At 37.5% G+C, this 18,918-nt stretch overlaps 1 protein-coding gene across 6 annotated transcripts in view; it reads left to right on the forward strand.

Annotated features, from left to right (window-relative positions):
* LOC120308080 (protein NEL-like) overlaps positions 1–18,918 on the forward strand; it is a 374,605-nt gene that overhangs the window by 338,190 nt on the left and 17,497 nt on the right. The window contains exon 14 of one of the 6 annotated variants that reach the window (XM_039343566.1): positions 11,510–11,591. The exons of the other annotated variants lie outside the window; for them this stretch is intronic. Coding sequence (XP_039199500.1) covers positions 11,510–11,535 — 26 coding nt within the window. The 3' untranslated portion in view covers positions 11,536–11,591. Of the gene's footprint in view, positions 1–11,509; positions 11,592–18,918 lie in introns of those variants that run through there. 6 annotated transcript variants of the gene reach the window in all.

An 18,918-nucleotide genomic window follows, 5' to 3' on the forward strand; every position in this document is an offset into this window, starting at 1 on the left:
TATGGGGAGACCTCAACGGGACGGGAGGGGAATTCACCCACCAGCGAAGCACTCCAGTCAAGGATCCACCGAGGGTAGCAGATGGGTCTTTAATCCGTGGAAGGGTCTGGAACGCCTGCAGGCAAGTATTGTAAAAGGGGATACCTGATCCCGTTTGGATCGGAAGAGGGGATTGATCACCCCCTAGAAGACAAGGCAGCGTCCTTAGGTCTTCAATAGGTAGGATTGTGTGGGTGGTTAAACCATTGCATTTCCTGAAGAGTGACTATTGGAACGTCTGGCACTCCAGGTCGGTGGTAGTGTGTTAGGGAGAAATGGGAGGAAACCAGACTAAGAAGGGCGTTGGTTAGACACCGCTTCAGTGTATGTTAGGAAATTTCAAAAAGGGTTTTTCTAGGGATTATGGGGACCCACGACCAAATCCAGCCATGTTAAAAAGATTCTGTGAATCTGAATGGACCACCTTTGGCGTAGGGTGGCCCAAAGAGGGATTGGCGAATCCCGAACTTGTGGCACGGGTTCATTAAATTGTGACTGGAAGTGGTCATTGGGACCAATATCCCTATATAGACCAATGGCAAATCAATATTAAAGAAAAGCCTTGATGGTTAGCAAAGTGTCAGATAGAATGTGCTAAAATATATTTGGCAAACCAAAAAGCCAAACCTCAGACAAAAGCTAAGATTTTGAGCCAGGAAGAAAGGGAGGAAGTTGCCAGGCCCCCGCCCTATGTTCCTAGAAGAGAAGAAGGGGGGATATATCAGCAAATTCCACCCCCTCCAGTTGAAAGAAATGAAGTCCACCTTCAACCAGAAGCCGGTGTGAAAAGAAAGATAAAAAAAGATAAAACCATTCAGAAGAAAGATCAGGACTTGGGTAGCGATGGTATCAAAACATCAGTTTCTAGTCAAACTAGAAGTAAAATGAGGGTAAAAACAGAAGAAATGATAGCCCCTCTAAGAGAAGTTTTGGTCCCTGGACCAAACAACACCAATATTCCGATGCTCCAGTATGTTCCCTTTACAACCACTGATCTACTCAATAGGCGTCGGCAATATGGACCATTTTCAGAAAAACCTCAAGAAATAATAGACCTATTCAGACGCATAACCCCACATGGGATGATATGCAACAACTTATTTCTACTTTACTGGATATGGAGGGGAGAGAAAAATATAGGTTAGGAAAATTAAAAGTACTTGCCCGCCGACACCCCGATGGGGGAGCGAATTATCAGGCAAGCAGAAATACCGAAGCAGTAGAAGAAAGACCAGACTGGAATGCTAATGATGTACAACACCAAACTTTGTTGCAGAATTATCAGCTTTTGTGTTTAGAAGCCCTGAGAGAAGTCGCAATTCGTCCAGTTAATTATGCTGCAGTAACTAGTATTTGGCAAGATAAAAATGAGTCACCAACCACTTTTCTCAGCTGACTGATAGAAGCTTATAAAGTAAACACAGGTCTTGATATGGAGGTGACACAAAATTGCCCACTCCTAATTGAAAGATTTATCACCCAAAGTGCCCCAGACATAAAGAAAAAGTTACAACGCACAGAAGGGGCATTAGGGAAGAATATAGCAGAGATCATGGAGATAGCTCAGTGTTCCATAACCGTGAAAAGGAAGAAGAACATAAGTCAGATCAGAAAGAGAAAAAGAAGGTTGAAATGTTAGCAGTGGCCTTGGGGGGAATGTGTATTGGACCCAACCATCTGTGCCATCTGTAAACGGGAAGGACACTGGCAAAGGGACTGCCCCCAGAGGAATGGCCAACCTAGGGGACAATCTCACCAATATGGAAGAGGACAAGGAAGAGGATTTAGAGGGACTTTCCAGAGAAGTTGTAAGGGAAGCTTCAGGAGAAGAGGGCATCCAGCCTATCCCAGTCAGACAGAAGAAAAAGAAGAAAACATGATCGGCTTAGCTGACATGGAATGGGGAGATTGAAGAGGACAGGGTTCTATGGTCCCACCCCCGGAGCCCATTGTTAAAATACGGGTGGGAGACAGATCGTCCCAATGTTAGTTGACACGGGAGCCACCAGGTCGGTCCTAAATAAATCTATTGGCAAACCATCAAACCAGACCATCCAAATTCAGGGAGTATTGGAGAAACTCAATTTTGACCACTCCTGGAACCCCTAACATGCCAAGTGGAAAAGGAATCATTAAACATCAATTTTTATATGTCCCAGTCTGTCCAGTCCCATTATTGGGAAGAGACTTGCTAAATAAGTTAAAAGCAACCATTTCCTTTGACAATGGGAAGCAATTAATTCAAGTGCACCACCCAGGGGAAGAAATATGGTGCTTGATGATAGTGACAGAAGAAGTAGAAGGTACTAAGTGGTTACAATTTAATGTTCCACTCCTGTGGGCAGAGGATAACCCCCTGGATTTGTGAAATATGCCACGCCCGTTATGGTGGAACTAAAACTACAAGAATATCCTCTTAGAGTGCCTCAATGATATTGTACTCCAGAGGCTGCTACTGCCATTCAAGAATTAATCCAAAAATACTTGATAGCAAAAATCATTAGAAAAATTCAGTCACTCTGGAATACTGCAATTCTACCTGTTTGTAAGCCTGATGGACAGTGGAGACTAGTGCAGGATCTCCGCCCCGTTAATAAATTGACATTAACCCTACACGCAACTGTTCCTAATCCATATATTCTTTTAAGTACAATACCTGCATCCACTAAATGGTTTTCAGTTGTGGACTTAAAGGATGCATTTTTCACCATACCTTTGGCTGAGAATTGTCAGCCGATCTTTGCATTTGAATGGGCTAATCCAAAGACACAAGTTAAGACTCAATATACCTGGACTAGACTACCACAAGGCTTTAAGAATTCACCTACGTGTTTTGGTCAAGCTTTAGTCTAAGATCTTGCATATTTGAAGTTAGTCAGACAAGAGGACTGTTGCCTTCAATATGTGGATGATGTTCTGATAACTGGACAAACAGGGAGGATTGCTTTGAAAACACATCCAGACTGCTCCGAATGTTACAAGACTGTGGCTACAGAGTGTCCAAAAGGAAAGCACAATTAGTTCAAATGACCGTAATATATTTAGGCTATGAGCTATCACAAGGACAAAGAACTCTGGGCCCCAAGAGAAAGCAAACTGTGTTACAGATTCCCATCCCCCAAACAAAACAGGAAGTTAGAGCCTTTTTGGGAATTACATGCTTCTGTAGAATTTGGATTCCTAACTTCACTCTCACAGCTAAACCATTGTATCAAGTTTTAAGGGGACCAGAAAAGGAATCTCTTTTGTGGCAACAAGAACAGACCCAAGCAATGAAACACCTTCAACAGGCTCTTACTACAGCACCGGCTCTAGGGCTACGTGATATATCTAGGTCATTTTCACTTTATGTCGATGTGAGACAGAATGTGGCTTTAGGAGTCCTTACCCAAAAGCAGGGAAATTGGAATCGCCCAGTCGCTTATCTGTCAAAACAATTGGATATGGCCACGCAAGGTTGGCCACAATGTTTAAAAATTCTAGCAGCAGTTATGCTGTTACTACAGGAGGCAAGTAAGTTAACTTTTTCTGCTCTGGTGGCTGTTTGTACTAGTCATGCCTTGCAGACGATTATTGACAATAAGGAACATTTATGGATTAGCAATCAAAGGATGCATAAGATACAGGCCCTTTTTTTAGAAAATCCACAAGTTACACTGCAACAGAGCTCTACTCTCAATCCGGCCACTCTTATGCCAATACCAGATTCAACTATGCCTGTGCATAACTGCATGCAAACAATAGAACTACAATATTCTTGCAGACCTGACCTTAGGGACTAACCATTGCATAATCCAGACTTTCAGTGGTTTACCGATGAATCCAGCTTTATGGATCAGGGAATTAGATACTCTGGTTACGCAATTGTTTCTCAAACTGCAACTGTAGAATCAGCACAATTACCTAGCCAAGCAAGTGCACAATTTGCAGAATTATATACCCTAATCCGAGCATTAGAAATAGCTGCAGGAATGATTTTAAATGTATATACGGACAGTAAGTATGCATTTTTGACAATTCATGCATATGCCGCAATCTACAAAGAAAGAGGATATTTGGACTCCACTGGCAAGGTCATCCAATATGCAACTTTGATTAAAAGACTTATTAAAGCAGCCCACCTACTGTCTAAAGTTGCAATCATCCATTGTCCTGGACATCAAAAAGACTCAAGCCTTATTACCAAGGGCAATAGGAAGGCAGACAAAGAAGCCAAAAGAGCTGTGTTAGAACGCCCCCTCTCCAATCGGATGTCACCAGGTTCATGTATTTAGACACTTGATCCTACATATACGAAAGAGGAAAGCCAAAAGTTGAAGCAGGATGTACAAGCCGAACTGATTAAAGGCTGGTACACCCTTCCCAATGGACGCATTGCTGTTCCTCTTGTGCTTGCCCGCCCCCTTATTTTTCAGGCTCGTAAGCAACATCATTTGGGAAAAACTGCAGCTTGAATGATTTTTCTATCTTCCCTTTGCTTCTTTGCTAATGGCCCAAGTATGTTCTCAATGTTCCATTTGTGCCCAAACCAATGCATGCCAAGGACCGGTAGTGCCACCTGGTTGGCAACCAATCGCTTATTTTCCAATGGATTATGTCATTGTTGATTTTACTGATATGCCTAGGAGTAAGAAATATGTAGCCCTGTTAGTTATAATTGATACCTATTCAGGGTGGATTGAGGCCTTTCTGACTGTAAATAAGAAAGCTATACAGGTTGCCAGAATCTTTCTTAAAGAAATTATTCCTAGATTTGGTTGCCCTTCTAGGATTTCATCAGATAATGGCCCTGAGTTTGTACACCAAATTAATAAGGCTTTAGCCCAGGCATTAGGAATTAAGTGGAGATTTCATTGTGCTTTCCACCCCCAATCGGCTGGTAGGGTGGAATGTGCTCATCGCACAATTAAAACTCTTATTACCAAATTTTGTTTGGAAACTCATCTCCATTGGCCAGACGTTTTGCCTATGGTTTTGTATGCAATCAGACTGGCCCCCCGCACTAAATTACAACTTAGCCCTTATGAGTTCATGTTTGGCCGTCCCCCTTGTCTATTTAAACCTGACAGTCAGGGTTGGCCGGACTTGGCTCATAAGGGGGGAATAGACCAACAGAAATTGTTACATCAGTTACAGCTTCATAATTTAGCTGTTTCAAATTTACGCCATTATATGATGGAACAACAACCCCCTCCAGTGGTCACAGCAACACATGGGTTCAAACCAGGAGATAGAGTATGGGTAAAACACTGGAAATAAGATCCCTTGAGCCCAAGATGGAAAGGACCATATACTGCTGTCATGTGTTCTCCTTTGGCAGTGAAAACCTTGGAGGGAAAGTCCTGGGTCCACTGGAGTAGATTGAAAGCAGCTGCACCTGCCAATCCAGTAACTTACAAGGTTATAAAACTGACAAACCTTTAGTGTTAAAATTTACAAGAAATACACCCTGTCGAACCCTACCGGCAATGGGTTCTCAACATACGGTGTGAACATCAGACCTTGCTGTGACACTCCAGAAGCTGTCTCTCTACACACGGTGGAAGACATGAGGATTCTACAGCTCATAATATCTGTTAGTTATTTAATATGGGGAATGTACACACACATTCCTACACAAATCAGTGCAATGGCTACATGAGAGGTCATACCGCAGAAACCCTCTAATAGAAAACTATTGAATAGTACACACAAAGAAAGAACAAAAACACAGGGAAACCAGGATTGTCAAAACTGTATCAAGATTACAAAACAAGGAAGCCAAATAACTAAGACTTTGATTTATCATACAATGAAACCAGAAGGGTGCCAAGATAGCTCCCCTAGCTCCTGTGCATACAATAGAACTACATATAAAGTTTGTAGAAAAAGGGTCCAAGATCAGTGTTATAACCCAAAGTCTAATCCTGATAGTTGGGCCTTACAAATCTGAACACATAGAACAGATAGGAGCTCTAGGGACCAGGCACTATTAGGGATCTCCCAATGGAAATCCAACCCACACTCCAGTTTTAGCGTCACCTTTGATGTTTGTAAGGCAGCTAATTATTGGGCTGCAATAGATGGTTGCGGAGGGATCAGTCAAATCCACAGCTATATCCCAAACCATAAGTATTTGTGTCCACCAGATGGGTGTGCAGTCTCCACGGTCAGATGTAAGTGGTGGTCGTGTATTAAGTGGCATACCCAAGACCCAAAGGAGATGGAGCACATCTTGTTTGAAAAGAATAATACAAAAGCAGACTCCTGTAGAAGGGATAACTGTAATTTGGTGACTCTCACAGTCAAGAATGGCAGTTGGTTCCTGGAACAAAATAAATGGGAATATAAAATGTTGCCCCCTAAAGATCCTGAATTGGAGATAGAATGATAGAAGTTTAAGTAGGAAAACTTCCAAAGGGGGGAATAATGTGGATTAATAAACAGTAGAATAATGATGTGTCTGCATAATTACTGGAATAATGCTGTGTTAGTAGTATGTGACTAACCTAATGCGCATTGCACTTGGATACAATGTATGTAGCAAACTCCATTGTATACGCATGAGAAACGAACCTAATGTATTACAATGTGTATCACAATGTGTATTCCTTTGTTCCTGAGAAAAACAAAGTATGAAACTGAAGTCTGAACCCGCTCTCGGGGTTCAGAATTGCTGGTTGCTACCGCTTCTGAACTTGCACAATAAATCTCTCTGCTAAAACCCTCTGGAATTCGTAAGAGTCCTTCCATTTTCCACAAGAAGATAGTAACCAGTCCAAATTGGCTTGCAATTCTAAATTTCTTTAACCAGCTGAGACACAAAAGGTACAGGTATTCCTCAACTTGCAACAGTTCATTTAGTTACCATTCGAAGTTATAACAGCCACTGAAAAGAGTGACTTATAACCAGTGCTTTTTTTATAAAAAAAAGGTGCCAGAACTCACATCTTGTTAATATTTTATTTATATAATTTTATTTATATATTTATTTATATAATTAAAAATTATATATTCGGTTCTTAACATAAATTTAATTTATTGTATTTAAGGCAAACGTCCATAGTAAATTCCAAAGTTTTGTCCAATTCTCGTCTGACAAATCTTCTCGATTCTTTTCCTTGTTGTTAATATCTATGGCCAAATGTCGTCCTCTGAGTAACCATAGATCAATGTACTTTGAAGGATCAAAAAGGCTTAGAGGTGGTCCGACAAGTTTGATGAACAAAATGCTGAAATTGTCTTAGTCTTTAATGAAGCTTTTGTTGGGTGGCAATTAGATTCATCTGCAAAAACCCACGTTCACATTCACTTGAAGAAATGGGAATGGCATTCAGAGTCCGTATCAAATGCAACAGTTTTTCTGGATATGTCTTTTTGAGAATGCATTCATGGACTCCATGAATTATTTCTCTATTATTTAGTTGCAGTCTGATTGACAAGTTTCTAATTTCCACTTCTCCAAATGTCAGTTGAGTATTAACATCTTCAGGCCAATGTTTTTGATCAAGTACGCGAGACCAATATGCCAACTCATCGTCTTTGCTATCAAGCAATCTTTTTTCAATTGAGTCTTTCAATTTTGTATAAAATATACTTGGGTCAATGGGAGCATCCTTTCTTGAATCTTTTTCATGGAGTAAAACTTCATGAAAGCGAAGATTGCATACAGCAGCAACAGCGCATTTATAATAGGACCCAAGTTCTGTCTTCTTTTTTCAAAAACTTGTACTAGTATTTTTATTTTCTTATTTGCCTTGTACAGGTCCATGTTGTGGTCCTGTAGGTCCAAACTTAATTCTGATAATTCTTGGAGAACATCACACATCAATCCTAGGTCCATTAAAAATTCTGTAGATGTGACTTCCGGTGGATCTGCGCGCATGATGGCGGCTACTTTGTAGCCGTCCTCCTGGGTAAGTGTTTGAATCGCTATGAACAGCGGCCATCAGCTGTTCAGCGGTTCAAAATCCCCCTCCCGGGCAAAGGGGGGGGAAGAGGGTTGTCTGAATAGCGGTAGAGCCACTGTCATGCACCCGCAAGGTTTTTTTGGGGGGGGGTGAGAGGAGTGCTCCCACGGAGTTCAGACTGTCTCCGCTTCCCAGCTGCTTTTGTCCCTAGGGACAAAACAAGCCGCTGCAACCACCTCCGCGATTAAAGTGATCTGGTGAGGTTTTTTTTAGAGGCGGACAGAGCTGAGTAGAGGATTTAGCTTTTGCTTCCTTTGATTTTATTTGGATTTTAAGTTTAAAGATTTACTTTTACTTTTATATTCCCTCTTTTTATTTTTTTCCTTTTGTTGAAAGGGAAAGTAAAATGGCGATCGGCAAGCCTTTCGGTTTTTTTTTGGGGGGGGGAAGGTAGAATGGCGATCGGCAGGCTTTTTGGTGTTTTTTTTTATCCTTTTCCTTTTTTTTTAATGATTGGAACGGAATGTGGATTTGATTTTGATGTTGGGTTTGGATTTTAGAAGCATTATTATTTTTGTTTAACTTCTTTGTTTTGCTTTTTGTACTTTTAAAAAAATGGAATGGATTTTTTCTATTTAATTATTTTTTTCTTCTTCCCTTTTCTTTTTTTAACTCCTTTCTTTTTATTATAATGATCTCCTTTTGAAGGATTTTTTGATTTTTTGGAGTTAATCTCTCTTTTTCTTTTGTTTAATTTTTGTAACTTTTAAGAAGGAGTAAAGATTTTTCTAAGATGGCTCCAAAGCGTTCAGTATCTTTTTGTTATAATGATCTCCTTTTGAAGGATTTTTTGAATTTTTTGGGACTTAATCTCTCTTTTTCTTTTGCTTAATTTTTGTAATTTTTAAGAAGGAGTAAAGATTTTTTTTAAGATGGCTCCAAAGCGTCCAGTAATTCCTACAGCTCCTAAGGTGGTTTCTTCTTCGGTGTTATCATCAGTGCAACAACCTAAATCAATAGCTTCACCCTCTTCCTTGGTACAGCCAATAATTGTGAAAGATTTGCAAGATATGATGAGAAATGTTATATCTCAAATTAGGGCAGAAATGAAAGAGATTTTAGAGGAAAATAATAAGATTTTGAGGCAAGAGATAGTTTTGGCTTTAAAAGGAGTTGCCTCTGTTCTTGAAAAGCTGAACTCTCGTGTAGAAGAGGTAGCAGAAAAAGTGGAATTGATGGAGGGAAAATTTGAAAGCATGGAAAAAGAAATGGAAAATGAGATTCTTATGCTTCAATATAGACAAATGGAATATGCCTTAAGAATCAGAGGTTTGGGAGAGTCTGTGCAAGGAGATCTGAGAGAGATGGTTGCAAAGGACTTTGCTGTGATTTTGAATAAAGAAAAAGAGGAAATACTTAGTGAAATTGAAAAATTATTTAGAGTTAACTCTGTGGTGGCAGTGCAAAAGAATTTGCCAAGAGATGTGGTAATTTACTTTGGGAAAAGATCCCTGCGCAACGAAATTATACAAGCTTTTTATAAGAAGAGATTTCAAATTGCTTCACAAGATGTTATAATTCTAAAGGAGATCCCATCTAAAATTTTAAGAAGAAGAAAGGAGTTTGCTTTTTTAGCAGATGAACTTAAAAAGAGACGAATCTTGTTCAGATGGGATGTTCTGATTGGAATGGTGGTGAATTACCTGGGGATATGTTATAGACTTAATACTGTTTCTCAAGCAAAAGACTTTTATACTTCGGTCCTGGGGGTATGTTCATCACCATCTATTAAGTTTAAAGCTTTGGAAGAAAAGAAGGTAGAATTGCAGTCTGAAGAGCCTATACTTATGAAAATTGGGAAACCTCAGTTTGAGGGGCCTCAACAAGTTGAGATGGAGGAGCAGAGGATAACCTGTGCAACATATAACTGTAAACAAAAGGAGCAACAGAAGAAGGTTAAGGAAGCCTCACAACTATTGGTTTCTGAATCTGCGGGAGAAGTAGGATTTATGAATTTTTTGGAGCAACCTTTAAGGGTAGAATTGCAGTCTGAAGAGCCTATATTAATGAAAAATGGGAAATCTCAGTTTGAGGGGCCTCAACAAGTCGAGATGAAGGAGCAGAGGACAACTTGTGCAACATATAATCGTAAAGAAAAAGAGCAACAGAAGAAGGAGTTTAAGGAAGCCTCACAAGTATTGGCTCCTGAGTCTGTGGGAGAAGCAGGATTTATAAACTTTTTGGAGCTACCTTTAAGGGCAGATTTCAAAGCACTTCTTTCGAGATTTATGGATAAGAGAGACTGACAAGGATGGAGATCGAATGAAAATTCTAGATAAGAAGTTTAAGTTTAAGTACTTAGTTTAAGTATTCAAAAGAGTACTGAGTCTGTGGGAGAAGCAAGATTTACAAACTTTTTGGAGTTAGCTTTAAGGGCAGTTTTTAAAGCACTTCTTTTGAGGTTTATGGACAAGAGAGACTGATAAGGGATGTGTTTATTGTGGATGGAATTTGTTATTGGTAAAGATTTAAATGTGTATAAGGGAATTTTAATGGTTTATGGACAAGAGAGACTGATAAGGAATGTGTTTATTGTGGATGGAATTTGTTATTGGTAAAGATTTAAATGTATATAAGGGAATTTTAATGGTTTATGGACAAGAGAGACTGATAAGGAATGTGTTTATTGTGGATGGAATTTGTTATTGGTAAAGATTTAAATGTGTATAAGGGAATTCTAATGTTTTAAGTAATGTTCAAATTTGTGTTTTGGAGGGAGTTTATAAAGAATGATGGATAATAACAGAAGTATGATATGAAAAGGTTCAGAGTATATTATAATGTGTTTAATGATTGGGTTTTTTATTATTATTATTATTATTATTATTATTATTATTATTATTATTAAGAGAAGATAACTTGTTTAATTAAATGTACCTAGATTTGTTTAGGATTTATATGTCTTTTAAGGTTTTTTTTGATAGGAGAGAAGATTATGGAGATTGAATGAAAATCTTAGATAAGAAGTTTAAGTTTTAGTTTAAGTATTCAAAGAGTATTTAGTTTTAATGGTATAATGAAGGTTTATATGTTTATTTTTGTGTTCTAGGATAAAGAAAGAGGGAGAGATTAAATTTTATATTGTAGGTATAGATATTCAAAGAAAGTAATGTTTAAATTTGTGTTTTGGAGGGAGTTTATACAGAATGATGGATAATAATATAAGTATGATACTAGAAAATGTTTAGAGTATATTATAATGTGTTTAATGATTGCAATTATTATTTTTAGAGAAGATAACCTATTTAATTTAATGTATTTAGATTTGTTTAGGATTTATATGTGTTTTAAGTTTTTCTTTTCTTTTTCTGAAAAAAATTAATTAAGCCTGTACTCAGCTCTGGGAAGGTTGGGGGAGGGTTTGGGAGGTTTGGGGAGGTGGGGAAGGGTATGGGAGGGGGGGTTGGGGAGGGGATTTGTTTTGTAAAATTTAAAAAACTTTCAATAAAAAAAAATTTCTGTAGATGTGATTTTTCTTTTCAAGCCATCATAAGTGCATTTATCATTTTTATCTCTTGTAGGATCATGCATTGCTTCTTCAAAATGATACACAAGGAATTCAAAATTATTCCACACCACCAAAACAGTACGCAAACTAGATGACACCATCGGGTACTTAAAATTCTTCCAATTTTCAGCAGTTCATCCCCCAGTAATTCTGCACATAAATGCAACTCTCTACTATTCTTTGCCAAACTATAATAGAAGGAAAATGTTCTGACAGCAATTTTTTCACTCTACGTTTACATCCTATCATCACAGCAGCACCATTGCATGCCAGAGAAACCAAATATTTTTTAAAATAATCTTCTGTCATCCCATAAGAGTGAAGACATTGGAGTAAGGAATCAAATACTCCTTCTGCCTTTACTTTTTCAAGTTCTACCAAGTCCAAAAACAAATTTACCGGTGAATTCATTCTAACACCTTTGATACAGCATTGAACATATACTATGAGGGTAATTTTTTTGCTTATTGTGGTTGATTCATCAATTATCAATGAAATTTTATTATTGGATTGAACAATTTCTTTAACCACAGTTTTCCTCATTTCTTCACTTATATAATTAACAATGTTAATACACGCATTTGTAGAATGAAGAATACGACCCATTTCAACTCCGTTCTGTTCTTGCAGATCAATTTTAGTTTCAAAATGATGGAATGATTGATTTTCCTTCGCTACTTCATATGCAGTTCGAAAAATTTTTGTAGTTATTCTTTTGTGAGATAATGACGTTAAAACAACGTTCTCAAGAATCATTTTTTTCGCTTTCAGCAACTATTTTTTAATGCTGCTTTATGTGCAGCAGATTCTCTGTGATCAAATTTTTTTTTCGAAGTGAGCTCAACTGTTGCTTCATGTCTTTGCCAGAACAGGTTATCTCATTGATCCATTCTTTGGAAAGTTTCATTCCAATTTTCATTTCAACTCCAAGAGTTCCAACTTTTCTACAAGGTGTACAGCCAAGTTTCATTTTGCAAACACAGAGCCATTCATTTTTCAAACAAAAATCTTTTTTTTTTATCATAGGTACAGCAGTCTGGCCAGTCATTTGTAGTTTGGCTTTGCTTCTCAAGATCAGATTCAGAAATATCAACAGACATCGTTATTTCCGTGTATTCTATCATTGTGTCTGTTAATATTCTGGCCTTTTTATTAGCAGGACCGGTGGTTGAGAAGTAATTAGTAATTTTTTTTCAATATTAAATTTGGGCTCACACTTTTACACTAAAAATAAAAAAAATAAAAATATCAGTTAGTCCTACAATTATGTTTTTTTTTTAAGTTTCCTAGTTTTTTTAGTAGTGCAAATTTAAATTGAAGGAATGCATGGAAGCTGACATTCATACTTTGATTTTTTTTTTACACATAACTTAAATTATATTTCCAGTGCTTCTGCCAAGAGTTCCATTGTTTCTTTGAAAATATAATCTTAAAGGGCTTGCCATTGTGATAGAAGATTTCTACTACTGCTCCAGGGTTTGGCTAACATAAATATGCATAGCATAATTAGATTTATTATTGCTGGTAATCATATCTTACAAAACATGAATGTACTTTCAAACATTTAAATCTGGTTTGTTTGGGGAATACCTATCACCTTCTCCATTTGAAATAACCAGTGTTTCAGCAGAGATGTATCTGATTTACTATCAAGTGTTCCTGTTAGAATAAGAACACTGAATTTATTGCAGATGGTTTGTAATTTCACCCTTGGGACATTCTTACTAAATACTGCATCTTAAAGATTTGAGCCAAGTTTAATTCATAATTGCATTTAGGTTTTTTTCATCTGTTTTTGGCTTAGGTGAAGTAATGCATTTTTCAGGCATTCACCAGATAAACTAGAATTTGTTGTGAGCATCTCCTTAAATACTCATAAGCTGGACTTAACTATATTAGCAACTACATTATTGAAGGCTTGTACATACCATTTTAAAGATATGATCACATTGGTTCAAGTGAATGAGATGCTCCTATAACCCAAAATGCATGCTATTAATTCATCCCTGCCAAAATACTTGGTTATTTTCATCAGACTTAGTTCATGATGAACTTAGAACACTAAGTTCTGTTTTATCAAATTAATCATGAAGACAGCATAGTAGACTGCCATAGGGGGGGAGGGAAATTGTGGGATAGTTCCTCCATGTTTATATATTGCAGGTGGGTATAGTAAAGATGGAATATTATTTTTTGTCTACTTGGAAAATGATGTATTGTACTTTAATAGAGGAGAAGACAACTTTTGCATATATAATCTGACATATATTGAGTTCCTTTCGGAAGGACTAGCAGTGGGTGATAATAGATGTCTAATACAAGTGCATATGCTGCCTTCAACAGATATGTGTTTAATTGATGGAGTCATGTTAATGACAAGATAATGAACTGCAAAGAAATTGTGTTATTAATACATAAGTTAAAAATTTTGTTTCTATTTCTTTACAACTGCTGATAAAAAATGGCCTGGCTATGTTCAAATTATACACACAAGAGAACAGGTTTAGGTGAGGGGGAAAGTGTTACAATTCAATCTATTTATGAATATGAATTAAAATGTCCATAATTGCCCAGTGTATTTTAACAGTGATATAGAACTGTGCTATGAGGAGCTTACAGTTTACATTTCTTATTCTTGGGGAATTAATGTCAGAAAGAAAATGGATTGAAAAAAGTAGATGTAAAAGTAACATTAGATAAATATGAGAAAATATAGTTGCATATCTATGTCAGCCAGGCTCTCCATGACACGCTGCAGCTGATTGGAGGCAGCTGGCCAGGCACTAAAGCACCAAAAACAGCGGAGTCCATGTTTGCATCTGCTATGTGCTCAACTGTCAGACATGCTCTTCACACCTCAGATCAGTTGCAGTGCACTGTGGAGAGCAACACTGATGAGGGCTAGGCAGGCATGTACACAGACTCCACTGTTTTCAGCTGCAGCGCGCCATGGAGAGCCTGGCTGACACGGGGTGAACGTGAGGCAGGCATGCACACGGACTCTGCTTTTTTCAGCGGGGCTTCGGTGCCTGGCCAGCCGCCTCCAATCAGCTGCAATGCACCATGGAGAGCCTGTCTGACAAGGGGTGAGCACAAGGCAGATGCACACACAGAGTCCACTTTTTTCAGTGGGGCTTCGGTGCCTGGCCAGCTTGGCCAATTTCCCTCTTTCTTTTCCCCATTCCTTTGACAGTGATGGGATTTGGGGATGATCAATCCCCATTCATGACCTGGCCACCAGCCAATCACCATGCTCTCCTCTCGGGATAAATATACATTATTTAAATTGTATTTTGTTTTTTGCTTTTTAAAAATTTTATTTATTCCTTTTTCACTATACAACAAAAATAAAAATACATTTTTTTCCTTAACAGTACTGTGTTATACATCTCATATATATTATTTACAATTATTTACATTAGTAATCATGTCTTTTTGTTTCTCTGTTCTAGCCAATCATAACATTTGTTCCATATTTCATAAAATTCTGTTGCCTCCTTGTCTTTTAGTTCTAGCGTAAGTTTGTTCATTTCCACACATTCTAGTATTTTATATATAATCATATCATTTGTAGGTTTTCACCCTTCCAACACTGGGCATATACTATGCGGGCTGCTGTTAATATATGTACAATGATGTATTGGAGTTGTTTTTCCATCTTTAAATTTATTACACCCAAAAGAAATAGTTCAGGTTTGAGTTCAATTTGCACCTTTGTTATCTCCTGTATCCAGTTCCTTATCCGTTCCCAATAGATCTTTGCTTTAGGGCACAGCCACCACATATGATAGAATGTTCCCTCCTTATTTTTGCATTTCCAGCATTCCAGATTCATATTTTTGTACATTTTAGCCAATCTCGCTGGTGTTAAATGCCATCTATAGAACATTTTATATAGATTTTCCCTATATGCAGTTGACAATGTCAGTTTACAATTTCTGTTCCATAATCTTTCCCATTCTTCCAGTTTTATATTTCGGCCCACATTTCATGCCCATGTTATCATTGGTCCTTTCACTATTTCTTCCTCCAAATCTACCTCTAATAAATATTTATAAGTTTTTGTTACTAATTTTCCTTCCTTACCTGTTAAAAAATTATCCAATTGCTGTAGGGTCTGATTTATTCCGTGCTCTTCCATATCCTTACTATGTTTAGATTGAATCTGTAAGTATGACCACCAATCTATAATTATTCCCTGTTCTTCTAATTCTTCTCTTGATTTGAAGTTTCCTTGGTTATCTAGTAATTCTTTGTATCTAATCATCTTTTTTTATCCAATGTGTTAGCGTGAATCATTGCCTCCATCGGTGAGATCCAATTTGGGATTTTCATATAGTGTCTTTTTTTAACTTTTTCCCATGTCCGAATCAGTGCATCTCTTATCTGATATTGATAAAAATATGTGTGTGTTTTCTTGTGTTTTCCCCATAAAAAGGCATGCCAGCCAGCCTGCAGGTCATGCCCTTCAATCATTAAAACCCTTTTATTGTCTAGGTTTATCCAATCCTTAATCCAAAGTAATCCAGCTGCTTGGTAATAAATTTCCCATTTTGGGAGTCCAAGTCCACCTCTACTTCTACTATCTTGTAACATTTTCATGTTTATTTGTGCTTTTTTGCCCAACCAAATAAATTTGTTTATTATTTTGTCCAATTCTTCAAAAAAAAATTCTCTAATTTTATCGGGACTATTTGGAATAAATATAATAGTCTTGGTAATATATTCATTTTAATCAACGCAATCCTACCTAGTAGTGATAATTGTAATTTTCCCCAGGCCTCAAAATCTTTTTTCATTTGTAATATCAATTTTTTATAGTTATCCTCTTTTATTGAGGAACATCTTGTGGTAAGCCAGATTCCTAGATATTTAATCATTTTTACAATTTGCAATTCCAGATTCTCTTCTAATTTCCTTTTCTGTTTTTCAGTCAGGTTTTTAACTAACATTTTGGTCTTTTCTCTATTAATTTTTAATCCTGCCACTATTCCATATTTTTCTATTTCATTCATCAAAATATTTCCTCTCTCTAGTGGTTCCTCTATTAAAAAGACCAAATCATCCGCAAATGCCTATGTCTTATATTCTTCTGTCTTAACCTGTACCCCTTTTATCTCTTTATTAGTTCTAATTTGAGTTAATAGCACTTCTAAAGTCAAGATAAAAAGTAGAGGTGACATTGGACATCCCTGTCTTACTCCTTTATTTATTTCAAAGCTTTTTGTATTATCTCCGTTAATTATCACGCTGGCCTTTTGTGTTTTATATATTGCCTTTATCATGCTCTCAAATTTCCCTCCAAATTTCATATCCTCAATCTGTTGGAACATAAATTGCCAACTGAGATTGTCAAATGCTTTCTGGGCATCTAAAAAAATTAGTGCCACCTGTTTTCCAGGGTGTGCTTCGTAATATTCTAAGACATTTAACACCATTCTCGTATTATTCCTAATTTGTCTTGTGGGTAAAAAACCATTTTGATCTGGATGTATTATATCCTGTAATATTAGTTTCAATCTTTCTGCAATTATGGTGGTAAAAATTTTGTAATGAGTGTTCAACAACGAGATTGGCCTATAATTTTTTATCTGTTTGGGGTCTGTGCCTTCTTTTGGGATAAGGGATATAGTAGCTTCTATCTGGGAGTCTGGTAGTTTGGCTATCTCCAACACATCATTTTACACTTCCAATAGTATCTTTTCAAAGTCCTTGTAAAGGGTCTTATATACTTCCCCTGGAAGGCACTCTGGCCCCGGGGTTTTATTATTTTTTTGTTTTTGCACCACGTTTTTTATTTCCAAGGCTGTTATTTTCCCATTCAATATTTCTCTCTGTCCTTCTTTTAATTCAGGCAAGCCATTGGCCTTTAAGTATTGTTTTATGCTCTCCACATCTATTTCCTCTTTTTTATATAGTGATTCAAAATAATTCTGAATTATTTCTTTCTTTTTATCCATTTTATATTCCGACTCTCCATTTTTATCTGTAGTTCCTGAATAAATCTTTTCTCCTTCTCTTTTTTTAATTTAAAGGAGAGCCATCTCCCAGGCTTATTTGTGTGTTCAAAAAAAAAATTTGTTTTGCTATTTTCAATTCCTTTGCTCTTTCCTCTTGATCTATCATGTTTAATTTATGTTTAGCCAAAACCATTTCTGTTTTAATCGGTTCGTCCTGGGGCTCTTTTTGTAATTTAGATTCCAATTTTTTTAATCTCTTCCTGGAATATATTTTGCGTTTGCCTTTTCACCTTGTTTTTTCTTGCTATATAGTCTATTGCTAAGCCTCTCAAATATGCTTTCGTAGTGTCCCAAATAATTTGTACTGATGATTGTTGTTTTGTATTCTCTTTAAAAAAAATCCATTTCTCTTCTAATCCTTACTATAAATTCTTTTTCTTTCAAAATGTGAGAGTTCATTATCCATCTTCTTGTTACTTTTTTCTGCCCTTTCCAAACTATTTTCAGAGGATTATGATCGGCCCATATATTTGGCATTATTTCTATTGTCTCTATGTCTTGCCCTACTTCTTCATTCAACCATGCCATGTCTATTCGAGACATAGATTTATGTGGGTTCGAGAAAAAGGTATATTCTTTTTTTTTATTCCGTTTCCTCCACTGATCAGATAAATTAAATTCATGTACCAAATCAAAGAATGTCCTTGGTAGTGTTTTCCTTTTCTTTTTATTTTTCATATCACTAATATAGTCTTCTTTTACATTCACTACCGCAGGGCTTTTCAACCTTTTCACCCATTGTACCACTTTTAGAATATGGCAACATCCGAGTACCACCAGTCGCCTAGCAAGGTGTCAAAAACGTGATGACCAAAAAAAAAAAAGGAAAAAAGTGATAAAGTATAGGTAGTCCTCGACTTACAACAGTTCACTTAGTGACTCTTAGAAGTTACAATGGCACTAAAAAAAGTGCCCCCCAAGGCACAGCTGAGCAAGACACCTGCCTGCCCACCCAGCTGTGCTCTTCCTCCTGTCCGAGGTTTCCATTGTTGTGAGCATTTCTGTTGAGGATTGGCAGTGGGGGTGGGGTGGGGGGTGTTTGGTTTTTATTCCCCCCGTCTGCTGGGTGGTTGTAGCAGGTTTTGGTCACTTCACATGACTCTGGGACACTGTGACCATCATAAATATGAATCAATTGCCAAGCATCTGAATGTAAATCACAAGACAATGGACATGCTGCAACATTCCAGCTGATCAGCGCTTCTTCTGGGCTCAGCAGAAGTGCCAGGATCAGCGCTGCCTTCCAGCTGATTGATGCTTCCATCAGAGCTCAGCAGAAGCACCAGGATCGGCGCTGAGCTCCAGCTGGAGCCTGGCGCTGATGCTGGTGCTTCCACTGAGCCCTGACAGCCCCAAAGAAGCGCCGATCAGCTGGAAAGCAGCACTGATCCTGGCGCTTCCA

Source organism: Crotalus tigris, unplaced genomic scaffold (genome assembly GCF_016545835.1).
Source record: "Crotalus tigris isolate CLP2741 ecotype Arizona unplaced genomic scaffold, ASM1654583v1 scf7180000017864.473447, whole genome shotgun sequence".
NCBI lineage: Eukaryota > Metazoa > Chordata > Lepidosauria > Squamata > Viperidae > Crotalus > Crotalus tigris.